Source organism: Lepisosteus platostomus, chromosome 9 (assembly GCF_059453375.1).
Source record: "Lepisosteus platostomus isolate fLepPlt1 chromosome 9, fLepPlt1.hap1, whole genome shotgun sequence".
Classification (NCBI taxonomy): domain Eukaryota; kingdom Metazoa; phylum Chordata; class Actinopteri; order Semionotiformes; family Lepisosteidae; genus Lepisosteus; species Lepisosteus platostomus.
This window is the reverse complement of record NC_142619.1, coordinates 6,075,998-6,088,525: the sequence shown is the minus strand read 5'-3', so window position 1 is coordinate 6,088,525 and position 12,528 is coordinate 6,075,998. Positions and strand designations below refer to the sequence as shown.

Sequence of the window (12,528 nt, the reverse complement as noted above, 5' to 3'; positions counted from 1 at the left end):
TGAGTATCATGCAGCCACTGATGGCTCAATCCAGAAATTCCTGTTTCATGGCATCAGCTTGAGTCAAATTTAATTTTCTCTAGGGTATCTATGACACTGGTACCTACATCTACATCTGGTATCTACAGGTATCTACAATTCGGTCTAATAAAAAGTTATGATCCAGTGTTTGTCAGAGAAACTAATCATACTGAAACTAAAACGTGTTTTCTTACAGTCCCCTCTCGTTTCTTGTAACTGGTAATTATTTTTTGGTTCCATGCAATGGACAGCACAGAGGATACATACAGTTGTGGATGTCTCACATATCAGGCAGCTGTGAACATTCCAGAATATTCCAAACTTGTTCAACTTGCCAGGCTATTCTTCTGCCTGGGTGAGTTTCCTGTGTCCAACCTAATACATTAATGTCTGTTTCTTCATAAAGCTCATAAAGCTCAAGAAGATCACACATGATCAGTTGTCTTATTTTTCCCCATGTACTGTACTCTCTGAACAAGTACCGTATAAAAACCCACCTTGTGCTTGCAGATCTGCTTTACCATGTCCAGCTATGTCAGTGCCTGCTCCGTTATGAGCTAGGTGTCTTGCCAATTACTACATATATGTGTATCTGTGTCAAAGCTGCAAAATTCCAAACAGCCAGCAACTTTAAAGGTGCTACTGAGTTCCAAGTAGGCTTGTTCAAAAGAAATGGCAGTAATGCAAAAAGGACAAAGTATTCACAATTCATATCCATAAGAGCACTTTTTTATTTTGTTCACCATGAGAATAGGAAGAGAAACAAATCTCGTCGGATGTTCCCTTGACTAATGGTCTGCCTTTAAAACTAGGACTGGGAGTTACTAACCAAAACCTGCTCTTCCACGTCTGTAAATTGTTCTAAGTAAGACTGCTTACTTGCTCACTGTGGGGGTAAAACAGGGCTTTACTAGAACCCTGGTGGTTCTACCTGACGTTTCTACTTTGACATTTAAATGATCTTGGAATTTCTGTGGTGTATCTTCATTTTATCACAGATGTATAAAGGCATGAAACCTTATGCTGTATTCTAGAAGCTAGGGATTTAATTCCTTCCCTCTTTAGTGATCTCGAATGTTAACATTTTGGGTCCGTCCTGCAGAGACCTTGGGTATACCCATGTGGAAGAGTTCTGAGCACTAACTTCTGCAGTTTGTTCTGTTGGTTTGATGAGACTTCTGTTGCAGAAGTCCCAGCTTGTGCATTTAAGCCATGAATACAACAGCAGGGCTCCCAGTTTCCACTTTTGGACATCTGGGGTCTTGACTTTGCTTAACGAGTAAGGTACTGTAGCAGAACTCTGGTTAGACTTATCTATTTGCCACCAGGTTAGCTCATACAAAAAGGAAACACAGAAAATCTGTTTATGTTTTTTTTGTGCACAGTTTTGAAGGCAAAGGATTTCAAGTGAGTTTAGGGATGCCATTACATAAATCTAAGGATGCCATTTGTATCCGATACATTACATTTCTGCCTTTCACCTGTATGAGAGTAGACTACTGGACATTAGTTCCATTCTAATAAATATTTGTGGAATGGCAAACACCAGAAAATAAAAACAGGCAAAAGACAGGAAAATGCTATGTACCAACTAGGCCACATCATAAAAATAACAGTTTATTTTTAAAGATGTTTTGTATACCTGTGTTCTCTCTGTGGTGGAGGCCTCCCACTACAGAAAATATCAGAATGTATGCGTTTTTATAAACATTGGAATCAGTGCGGCACTGACTTTTACAGTGAGTTACCCACATTCCCACAAATCCCTTATTCTGTACTCGCAAAAATAGAGCAGTGAAACAAACCATACACATCTATTGCAGTTGGAGTGCCAGATTTAGTTTACCAGCTCTGCTCTGATGCCAGTAATTTTAAGCTTCATTATGCAGTGCTGCCCCCAACATAACAATCATTCATGTCATGGTGTGATGTTACCACATACTGCGCCTTTCTTCATGTGTCGGTAATCTTTTCAGGTGCTAACCACGACAGTGACTTGGGGGGGGGTTGACGATGGATTCTAATATGGCCTCATCTAATCTGGTTTTATTTTTTTCCACATAATACCTGTAGCATGGCTTCTGTTTCATTCTGCGTAAGAAAAAACTTGCAGTACTTATCTTTCTTGTCGCCATCTAAATGTGGTGCTCGGAACAGAGCTGCAGGTAAACAACAGTGCTTACGCCTATACTGTATATACTGTATAGGGGTGTGGGGTGCTGAATAATTTAACTTATTTATTTGTCTAGAGGGCTCTACTAAATTTACAGAAACATCAGGTGCACCAACATGTTGTCCTTTCCTGACTGTCAGGTGAAGATTCTCTGGTTTTGATATCGAAGTGTCAGAACAATAAATCCTGAATGCATTTCTAGACAATACTGGACTTTTCAAAACACTGAACTAATATTTAATAGTAGAAATCTGTCATTATTGATGCTCGGAAAAGTACATCTCTTATTAGCGATGGAGCCTTCCAAGAAACCCCAATTATCTTCAAATAACATAGAGGCCCTGATAACTTAATGACATCCAACCAAACATTTTTTCTAACCTCTGTATCCAATACAGGGTCACAGAGTATATCCCAGCAAGCAACAGGTGCAGGGCAGGGTACACCCTGGATGGGATGCCAGTCCATCACAGGACGCACGTAGACACAGACACATACTCACACTAGGGCCAGTTTTCTCAGAAGCCAATTCACCTGCCAATAACGTATGTTTCTGAACTGGTGGAGGAAACCCACGTGAACACAGGGAGAACATACAAACTCCACACAGACAGCACTACAGGATTTGAATCCAGGCCACTGCCAATGCAAAGAAGAAATGCCAGCCACTGCATCACCGTGCCACCCAACTTAAAGACATATTTATTATCGATGTGTGCTAATTTGATATACATTATGTCAAAATAAAAATCAATGTAGTCTGTCTGCAGATGTGCTTCACCATATCTAGATATAGAAAAGCATCTTAAGTTGTTAGAATTCCTTGAAAAGGCAACAACAAAAATGCATATAAACAGGAAGACATGTTAGTGAATCGAAAACATAATGCAAATAAGGGGTGAATGTTGAAAATGGGCTGATTAATTAGTGGTCTGCCACACGAATTTGCCTTAGGACCACTGCTTTTCTTAAATCATCTGGTATAGTTTGTAAACTAATCAGTTTCACAGATGATCCCAACATACCCGATTAACACATGCAAAACAAGAGTCAAGGGAAATTCAAGAAGATTAGGACATAATAAAAGACTGTGCACCTCCTGGCACCTCACGCAACAGTTACGGTATGTTTAGCTCCATTTTTTTTAAGTATTCTGCATATTTGAGAAGTTAACAGACATTTCCAGAGTCTAGATCAATCATGTGGACAAGGAGAAGCAGATCTACAATAGATCTGATACCTATTGGTACTGTATCGTGTTTCAGTCTGAGGAATTTCTCCAAATTTCACTTTCACTGCATTTAATTGCAGAGAAAAAAATAATTTAAAGGTTTTAATTTTTTAAAGGCTGCACATCTGTGAGTCAAGTGAGTGTTGGGGATTGTTGATGTTTGCAGAATCAGGAGCACTTCAGCTATTCATTGATTTTCTGCAGTGCTGATGGTGGGTTCAGATGCTTTTCAGTGTCAATATCGGCCTGCCCGACAGTTGCTGACAGTTCAGTTTTATGTTTCAGTTTTTTTCTGTTATTTTTATTTATTTGGCTTCTCAGTAAAAAAAAAAAACATTCCCTTACGTGTTTCAATAGTTTGTGTTTCTCGGAAGCAAAACAAATTTGAAAGTCTAGGGGAAAAAACACCAACTGGATGAATGTCAGCCGTAGGAAACTCTTTGCAAACCTATTTTCTTGGGTCAAAATCCTAAATCGCAGGCATCACAGGGAAGTACAAGAAAAATTAATGAAAGAGTTGTTTATTGTGAGGTTTACTAAATATTCTGCCTCTATAGAATTCATAGCTCCTTTATGTTAAGAAGGCAGGGAGCAAGGACTTGTTAGGCTAAAGGTGTGTGATAAACAAGCTGCACACCTTAATATATCTTAATATATGTACATTTTGTGCTGGTTCAAAAATATTGCTATACCACATATGCCATATATTGTGCTCAAATAACATGTTGTCTTTGTCCTTAATACAACAATTATGGCAACACAAAAGGTTGAATATGTGTTGCCATAATTGTATGGATTATAATCTGCACTCTGAAGTGCTCGTGTTTCAGTGCTGATCTCTGAGAGAACACGTAACAAGCGGAGCGGTGGCTCTGTGGCTAAGGATCTGCGGCCGTGGCTGGAAGGTTGCCGGTTCAAATCCCGCAGCCGGCAGAGATCTCCTACTCCGTTGGGCCCCTGAACAAGGCCATACAATGACTGACCCTGCGCTCTGACCCCAAGCTTCTCTACCTGTCTGTGTGTCTGTGTCTCATGGAGAGCAAGCTGGGGTATGCGAAAAGACGAATTCCTAATGTGAGAAATTGTATAGGGCTAATAAAGCAACATTAAACATTAAAACAAAACCTTTTTCAAAACTACCCTGAACTGCACTGTGACTTTTCGGATTCCCACACCTCTATTTTCAAAGTAGTGCTTTTTGTGGGTGGGTGGTCACCCTGCAAAAGACTGGTTGTGCTGTCCAAGGACTTGTCCCACCTTGCTCCTTATTTATCTTGGATAGACTCTTTCTCACCATTTTCTAACCACTTCCTGCAGTACACGATTGCGGGGGAGCCAGAGCCTATCCTGACCAGGGCACAATCCAATACACATACTCACACCAGGGTCAGATTTCCCAGGAAACCTATTAACCTACCAGCATGTCTTTAAGACTGGGGAGACCAGAGCACCCAGAGGCAACTTGCGCAAACATGGGGAAAATATGCAAATTCCACACCGACAGCAGCCCAGATCCAAAACTAAACCCATAGGCCCAGCACCATGGGACAGCAAGGCCACCACTTCACCATTTCCACTATGCCAGCAGCTATATCACCCTGCACCTCACAACTGGCAGCCCCACTGAAGCTCAGCAGCTGTGAGCCTGGTCAGTACCTGGATGGGAGACTCCTGGGAAAGCTAAGGTTGCTGCTGGAAGAGGTGTTAGTGGGGCCAGCAGGGGGCGCTCACCCTGCAGTCAATGTGGGTCCTAATGTCCCAGTATAGTGACGGAGACACTATACTTTAAAAAGGTGCTTTGGACCTGACTCTCAGCAATCATTAAAAATCCCTGGGGGGTTCTTGAAAAGAGTAGGGGTGTAACCCCGGCTTTCTGGCCAAATAATCCTCCTAATAATCCCCATCTCCGAACATCACTCTGTTCTCCTCCCCACTGAGAGCTGGTATGTGATGAGTGTTCTGGCGCACTATGGCTGCCGTCCCATCATCCAGGTGGGGCTGCACATTGGTGGTTGTAGTGGGATTCCTCCTTACCTGTAAAGCACTTTGATTGCAGTGTCCAGAAAAGTGTTGTATAAGTGTAATTATTATTATTATTATTATTATTATTATTATTATTACCACCCTTCCCAGGAAAAAGAGACTTTCTGGTAATGGACATATGGAAATCTCTAGGATGCCTGTGTGCTTGTGTGGTGTAGGGATCTGAGCCTGTTTCCTGTCTGAAGGGGTTTTCATGCGTGTGTTTCGACAGGACTCAGAAGGCTTGACGTTCCACTACTGGGCGCTGTTTGACGGCCACGCGGGCTCGGGGGCGGCCGTGGTGGCCTCCAGGCTGCTGCAGCGGCACATCGTGGAGCAGCTGCAGGACGTCCTGGACGTGCTGAGGAACAGCGCCGTGGCGCCGCCCACCTGCCTCGGGGAGGATCCGGACCACGCCCCCGGGGGGCGGGCCCTGACCCGCGCCGCCTCTCTGCGGGGGGCGGCCGGCGCCCCCGGCTCCCCCAGCACCCCCCCGACCCGGTTCTTCACAGAGAAGAAGATCCGGCACGAGAGCCTTGTCACGGGGGCCATCGAGAATGCCTTCAAGACAATGGTGAGCCCGCCGGCCCATTGCCCATCCTCATAGCCAGCAGGCAGACAGAGGGGTTTTTCGAAGCTGAAGCTCAGACTTCGCCCCTCTTTTTCTCTTTCTTCCTGGCTTACTGCCGTCTCGGGTCAAAAAAACCACTTCTTTGTACGCTGCATAATCCCTCCCTTGCTAGGTTCTTACAGTTCCCCTGCAGGGGATTTGGGACCACGCTTTGCTCTGTTGTGAAATGGCTGGTCAATACAGATAATTAACCCTCCTCAGAGCTGACTGACAGTTCTCCATCTGCATCGTAGGTGGTCACGGCTTAGGTCGCCGCCAAGGGGGTGCTGTCGTCCTGCCCAGCCTCCAGGTCCAGATGGCTTTGCTGTTGAGCGAGGGATCCTCACACGTGAAATGCTAGTATACTGCTATGCAAATGTCAGGTTTCCCAAGGCACGCTCATGTGGTCCTAGGAGGTGCAATTCTTTGTACTGCTGGTCGTACAGTCAAACCTCTGTATGTTGCCGAAACATCATACAAGTGTGGTTCCAGTAGGGAGCTGCGTCAGCATGCGTAGGCTGCACAGGAACAGGTAAAAAGTTGAATCCATGCTGCAAAAGAGAAGAAGGGAAATGGTTTCGACCCGAAGAAGGGTACACAGCCGAAACGTTGCCGGCCTGCAGGTAGTTGGGTGGATGGATAGATGTGCAAAACTCACTGACACAAAAGGTAATCAGACAGAAATAAGTAGGCAGCGTTTATGAGGTTGCAGCTTGTATAATAATAATTGCATAGTAACAGTAATGATGCAGTTGATAGAAGGCACATGGTAATATGTCAGTTGGCACTGCTGCCTCACAACTCAGGGGTCCCTGAATCAATTCCGGCCTGGGAAACCTGTGTTCCCATGTTCCTCCTGTGCCAGCAGCCATATCACCCTGCAACTCCCAGCTGGCAGCCCCACTGAAGCTCAACAGGTGTGAGCCTGTTCAGTACCTGGATGGGAGACCTCCTGGGAAAGTTGAGGCTGCTGCTGGAGGTGTTAGTGGGGCCAGCAGGGGGCGCTCACCCCATGGTCTATGTGGGTCCTAATTTCCCAGTATAGCGACGGGGACACTATATAAAGGTGCTGTCCTTCAGATGAGACATAAAGCCGAGGTCCTGACTATAGTCAATAAAAATCCCAGGGGGTTTCCCGAGAAGAGTAGTGGTGTTATGCCATTTTCTGGCCAAATTTCCCGTTGGCCTTTACCAGTCATGACCTCCCAATAATCCCGATCTCTGTCTTCATTACTCTGCTCTCCTCCCCACTGAGAGCTGGTGTGTGGGGAGTGTTCTGGCACACTGTAGCTGCTGTCGCATCATCCAGATGGGGCTGCACACTGGTGGTGGTGGAGGGGAGTCCCCATTACCTGCAAAGCTCTTTGAGTGCAGTGTCCAGCAAAGCACTATATAAGTGTGAGCAATTATTATTATTATTATTATTACATTAGGTTTTTCATCCTTTTCCTTTCTGTCCCAGAGACATGCTATCCAGGTAAATGGGTGTTTCTAAATGATCAGGTTTAAACAGATGTCCTACGTCAACAGGCCACACAAATTAAAACTTTAGTAGAGAAAACTATTTTGTTGTGTAAACATTATACATCTGTGTATGTATTTGGTAAATTTATTTTAAAATGCATAGTTTAGCAATTGAATTAAAGAGCCAACAGTTTACGTATCACTTTTGTTAAATGTAATATTTTAAACACCAACAAAAAAGCTGTCCAATAATAATTATATTGTGGATATATTGCTATGCAGTCCTTGTTCATTTCTTTGTAGCAGTAGATACCTGTATGTTATATCCCGGAAAGCTGAAATGATTTAGTGGACATTGATTAACCACCAGATGGTGCCCTACTGTTATTCTGTTTTGTATCGTCATACTGTAGTTTCATAAAGGCTGTACATAATGCTTTATCTGCTATTGGGATGTAACCCAAAAATATCTGTTAAACATTTCCTAGTTGTCTTTAAAGATAACAAGCAGGTTTAACTGAGAGCATGAATGACGAAGTACACAATCCTAAAAAACTGTGTGCTCAGAGTCCTCTGGTCAAAAAAGCAAAACTAAATATCTGATTCTTTTCCATGTAGCTGTTAACACTATATAATGCTAACACCAATAATAAATAGTAGTTTTATTGCATTGGCTCTTTAGCTCAGTTGAAACCAGGGGTCCCTGCTGAAGCACAATTTGTTTATAAAGGTTAATATATTGAGTGTACAAATAATTTAAACGTCAATATGACAGCACAGCATTAACAGTGTTTAATTATAGAACATGGATCCTAACTGGATGTGATAGTATTCTCTTTTTGATGCTGTTTTCAATATATTCCAGCAGTAGGTGTAGGTAGGACTGTGTACATTTTAGAGTTCCTATGATAACAGTTGAGATAACCTAAGACTGTGCTGACAGTACTAATAGAAAGTGAAAGTGAAAAGAAATTAAACTGTAGTGAGTGCTAACAAATGTCCTTTTTTTAGCTTTAGATGTACAAGGTAGTGGAATGTGTTTTAATATATTTAATCTGATTGGGTGCAATGTGCACTAGTTAAGTCATCCCCACACCTGTTTTATTGATTTCGTTTAACATTAAGTTCAAACACCCGACAAGTGCTTCATTTTACAGTATGTCACTATAGAAAAGAAAGACTAATGTAATGATGTGTCCCCCCGACTCTGGCCTGCATTGGAGGTGATATCTGTCTTTTGTATTTGTACATTTCCAGATCTTTCTTGATACCATTTCTAAAAGGTGTAACTACTGCAATCAAGCTTGGAAAGCTACAGTATATTAATCCATAATAATCGAAATCATCCTCAATAATAACAACTACTTATAATAATAATCCTTACTAATCTTATCATTCTGGACACTTCACTCAAAGCACTTTACAGGTAATGGGGACTCCCCTCCACCACCAATGTGCAGCCCCACCTGGGTGATGCAACTGCAGCTATAGTGCGCCAGTACACTCACCACACACCAGCTATCAGTGGGGAGGAGAACAGAGTGATGAAGCCAGATCAGAGATATGATATTATTAGCAAGTCATAAATGGTAAAGGCTGGGGGGTGGAATTTGGCCAGGACACTGGTGCAAGACCACTTCTCTTTTCGAGAAACTCCCTGGGATTGTTAATGACCACAGAGAGCCAGGACCTCGGTTTACATCTCATCTGAAGGACAGTGCTTTTTGCAGTATAGTGTCCCCGTGGCTATACTGGGGCATTAGGACTTACACAGACCGCAGGTTGAGCAGCCCCTACTGGCCCCTAATATACCTCTTCCAGCAGCAACCTTAGTTTTGGGTCTTCCATGCAGATACCAGCCAGGCAGCCCCACTGAAACTCAGCAGATGTGAGCTGCAGCTCCTGACTGTGAAACCCATCCCAGGAAATGAATAATATTCTTTGCAAAGCAATGTTTCCAGAAATGTGCTTTATAAATGAAGCAATGCCTTTCATAAATAGGGATTTTCATAAGAAAAATATGAACTCCCCCCAATCAAATGTTTGAAGAGTTTAGGACACAAGCTCTAAAAACTGTATATCAATACGCTTTTTCAAAGCATTCTTAAAATATCTCTCAGACCTAGATTCCAAGGAAATTTGACGTAGGAGGTCATCCTGCAATGTATTAATGAGCTCCATCTGGTCAGTCCTTGTGTGTTGAAGGCAGTGCAGTGCTGACATTTCCTCACTGTACACGCCGTATAAAGGTTGATGATTCTGTCCCCGGATAGTTTGTTAAAATGATTCGTGAGCGCTTGTGTAAGCAGTCAAATGAAAGAAATGCAACACAATACAAACCAGTGGCCGAGCTAATTACCAGAATACAAAGCAGACTGATGAAAAGGTACAGGAAGTAGGCCTCCAGAGGTTTAAATCAGTGGAAGTCATCTGGTTGTCAGAAATCTGCATGTGTGAAAATGAGAGTCTGTGGAATTCTTACTGTTAGACCCTGTTATACCCTTGCATTTTCTATCCTGTTATTGGGAAGAGTTCCCACTCCTCTGAGGAAGTTCTAAGCAACCTGTATTTTCCATCTTTTACCCATTACAAGATTTTACAGCAGCCTACTGAGGAGAATATACATTTAACACAATTCTTAAAACAGTAACGCTCATAAAATACAGTGAAAAGAATGAGTATTCGGGCAGTGCTGTGATATCTGTCATTTTTGCCGGCTCCGAAACAAATCTGTATTTCAGATCAAACAATCAATACAGAGTACAGAATGTCTGCTTTTATTTCTGGCTATTTTTGTGTGTACATGTTAAACCATGTGAGAATTAAAATGGTTTTGTTTTCAATCCCTTCCAATTTCAGGTCAGTACACAGTAAATTTTGGAACAGATTAACCTAAAGTAAATCATAGCTGTGTAAAGTTAGTATTTGGCTGCATACACCTTACACTTACAATGTCTCTGGACTTTATGTTCCTTTGAGATGCTTTGACATGCATCTTAACTTTAGCTACTTGTTGCTGGTTTGTGGGTGTTTCTCTCTTTTAGTTTCCTCTTCATCAAGTGAAGTGCATGCTGCCATTATGAGCCATAAAAGTAAACTCCAAAGACTGGACCATGGCTGTAGATTTGCAGTTTTTTGCATTTAGTAAATCACAACACGGAGCACCAGAATAATCTTGTGAATATGCTGCAGTTAGAAAACATCAGTGTGTTTTGAAGCTCACTTTAAAGTGAAATGTTGGACAGTGAAGTGAATTTTGAATTTGAGATGAAAAGATTAATATCAGGCAAAAAGTATATTATTTCAGCTTTTGTTTTTGGGCATTAGTTTTGCATACTGTACATGTTTAGAAATGTCAGAGCAATGTCATTTGTTGTGTTCAGTCCCCTCATTTCAGGTGTGCATAAGGGACAAATTGATAATAGTTTATGACATCTGTGGCTTATTTCTTTCTCATCTCCCACTTAAGCTATGCATGAGCGTCATATAGACATGTATTGTCCTCCTGGATCTTTGTCACTTCAGGCTGGTCCCACAGGATCGACAGCAATTGAGATCCTTTGATCAGTGTAGCACTATGCAGTCAAGCTGGAATCAATAACTACAGCTCTGTGCCAGCTAGTCATTTAATACACAATAATTAGCACAATGTTCTGCACATCTATACCCCATCCTTCAGGCTGGTTAATAAAAAAACCTTGATTTAGTGCTAAAGAGGACCTGGATTCACTACTGATGTCATGAAATGTTCTCTTGTTAAGCGGCACATATTGCTCCCTGCCTGTGTTCGTTCTTGTGGTCAATGTTCCTTCTGGTCAATCGTGAATAATCAGTCAAAATGACGCCAAGCTAATTTAATCAACATCCATAACCCGTGCACTTTATTTCTCTGGAAACACACATGCATATTTCGAGTGATTAAGTTTCTGTTTATGGCATATGAAGGTGAAAGGCTTTTCCTTACCTGAGTGCATGATCAAGCACACTTTCCTCCTCTCTGTTTTCGATAAGTGAGAACACATAGGGCTGTTTCGAATCCTGCATAGCATCTCGCCCCATATTAAACACAAAAATCCTTGGGAGGGCACCATTTTTTCTAAGCCGAAATTTCTCACCTTATGAAAGACATAATTACAAGAAACGGAACGAAAAGAAGGTTTGTCAGCATGCATATGTATTCCAAGGAAAATCCACAGATTTGAAGTTGCCCATTCTTGTATTGCATGGGACGCCAAAAAGCATTGTAGCCTGCCTGTATCTGTCTTATTTACTGTATATTCACTTCTTCTATAGAAATTCATTTTGACATTTAAGCCTAGAAACATTCAAGAAACCATAAGGCCAAAAACAGGTCATACTCGCCTTAGTGTCTCGAGACACTAAGTGTTTTGATCACACTGTCAAACTGAATTTCAAGGAATCCCTGGGAATTAGTTTTATTTATTTTAGTCCATGCATTAATAATTGACTGTGATGTGTATGTAAATGTTTTCCAGTTCCCAAAGAATCCAGGGTGATGTTACATTGTGTTAAATTTAGATAAAACGTCTGCATGTATTCCTTTTGAAATAAGAAAGGGGTCAGGTCTCCTGTTAGTTCTTCATTGCTAAGATTGAAGAGATAAGTCCCTTTAATATGTACTAAATCCCCTAGAATTTCTCTGTTTTTCTTTAAGAAGAAGTTTACAACTCAAGTCGAGTTGCACCAAAGCTATGCGTCTCCATTTGCTAAGGAATATAAAATGTAAAGAGGTACCAAAACATCACCAGGACTTCAGACAGGGAATAGAAATAATTATCAGTCACATCCATTTTCTAACAGCTTTATATAATACGGGATCATGGTAGAGCCAGAGCCTATTCCAGCAAGCAATGGGTACTGAGTCCCTGTATGGGACGCCAGTCCATCACAGAGCACATACAGAAATAAACACACACCCACTCGCACCAGGGCCAAATTTTTCAGAAGCCAATTAACCTACCAGTACGTTTTTGGACTGTGATAGGA

At 41.9% G+C, this 12,528-nt stretch overlaps 1 protein-coding gene across 2 annotated transcripts in view; it reads left to right on the top strand.

Moving 5' to 3' along the window:
* ppm1h (protein phosphatase, Mg2+/Mn2+ dependent, 1H) overlaps positions 1-12,528 on the top strand; it is a 77,008-nt gene that overhangs the window by 30,102 nt on the left and 34,378 nt on the right. For both annotated transcript variants that reach the window (XM_088646680.1, XM_088646679.1), the window contains exon 3: positions 5,680-6,021. In XM_088646680.1, the coding sequence (XP_088502806.1) occupies positions 5,680-6,021 (342 nt within the window). The remainder of the gene's footprint in view (positions 1-5,679; positions 6,022-12,528) is intronic.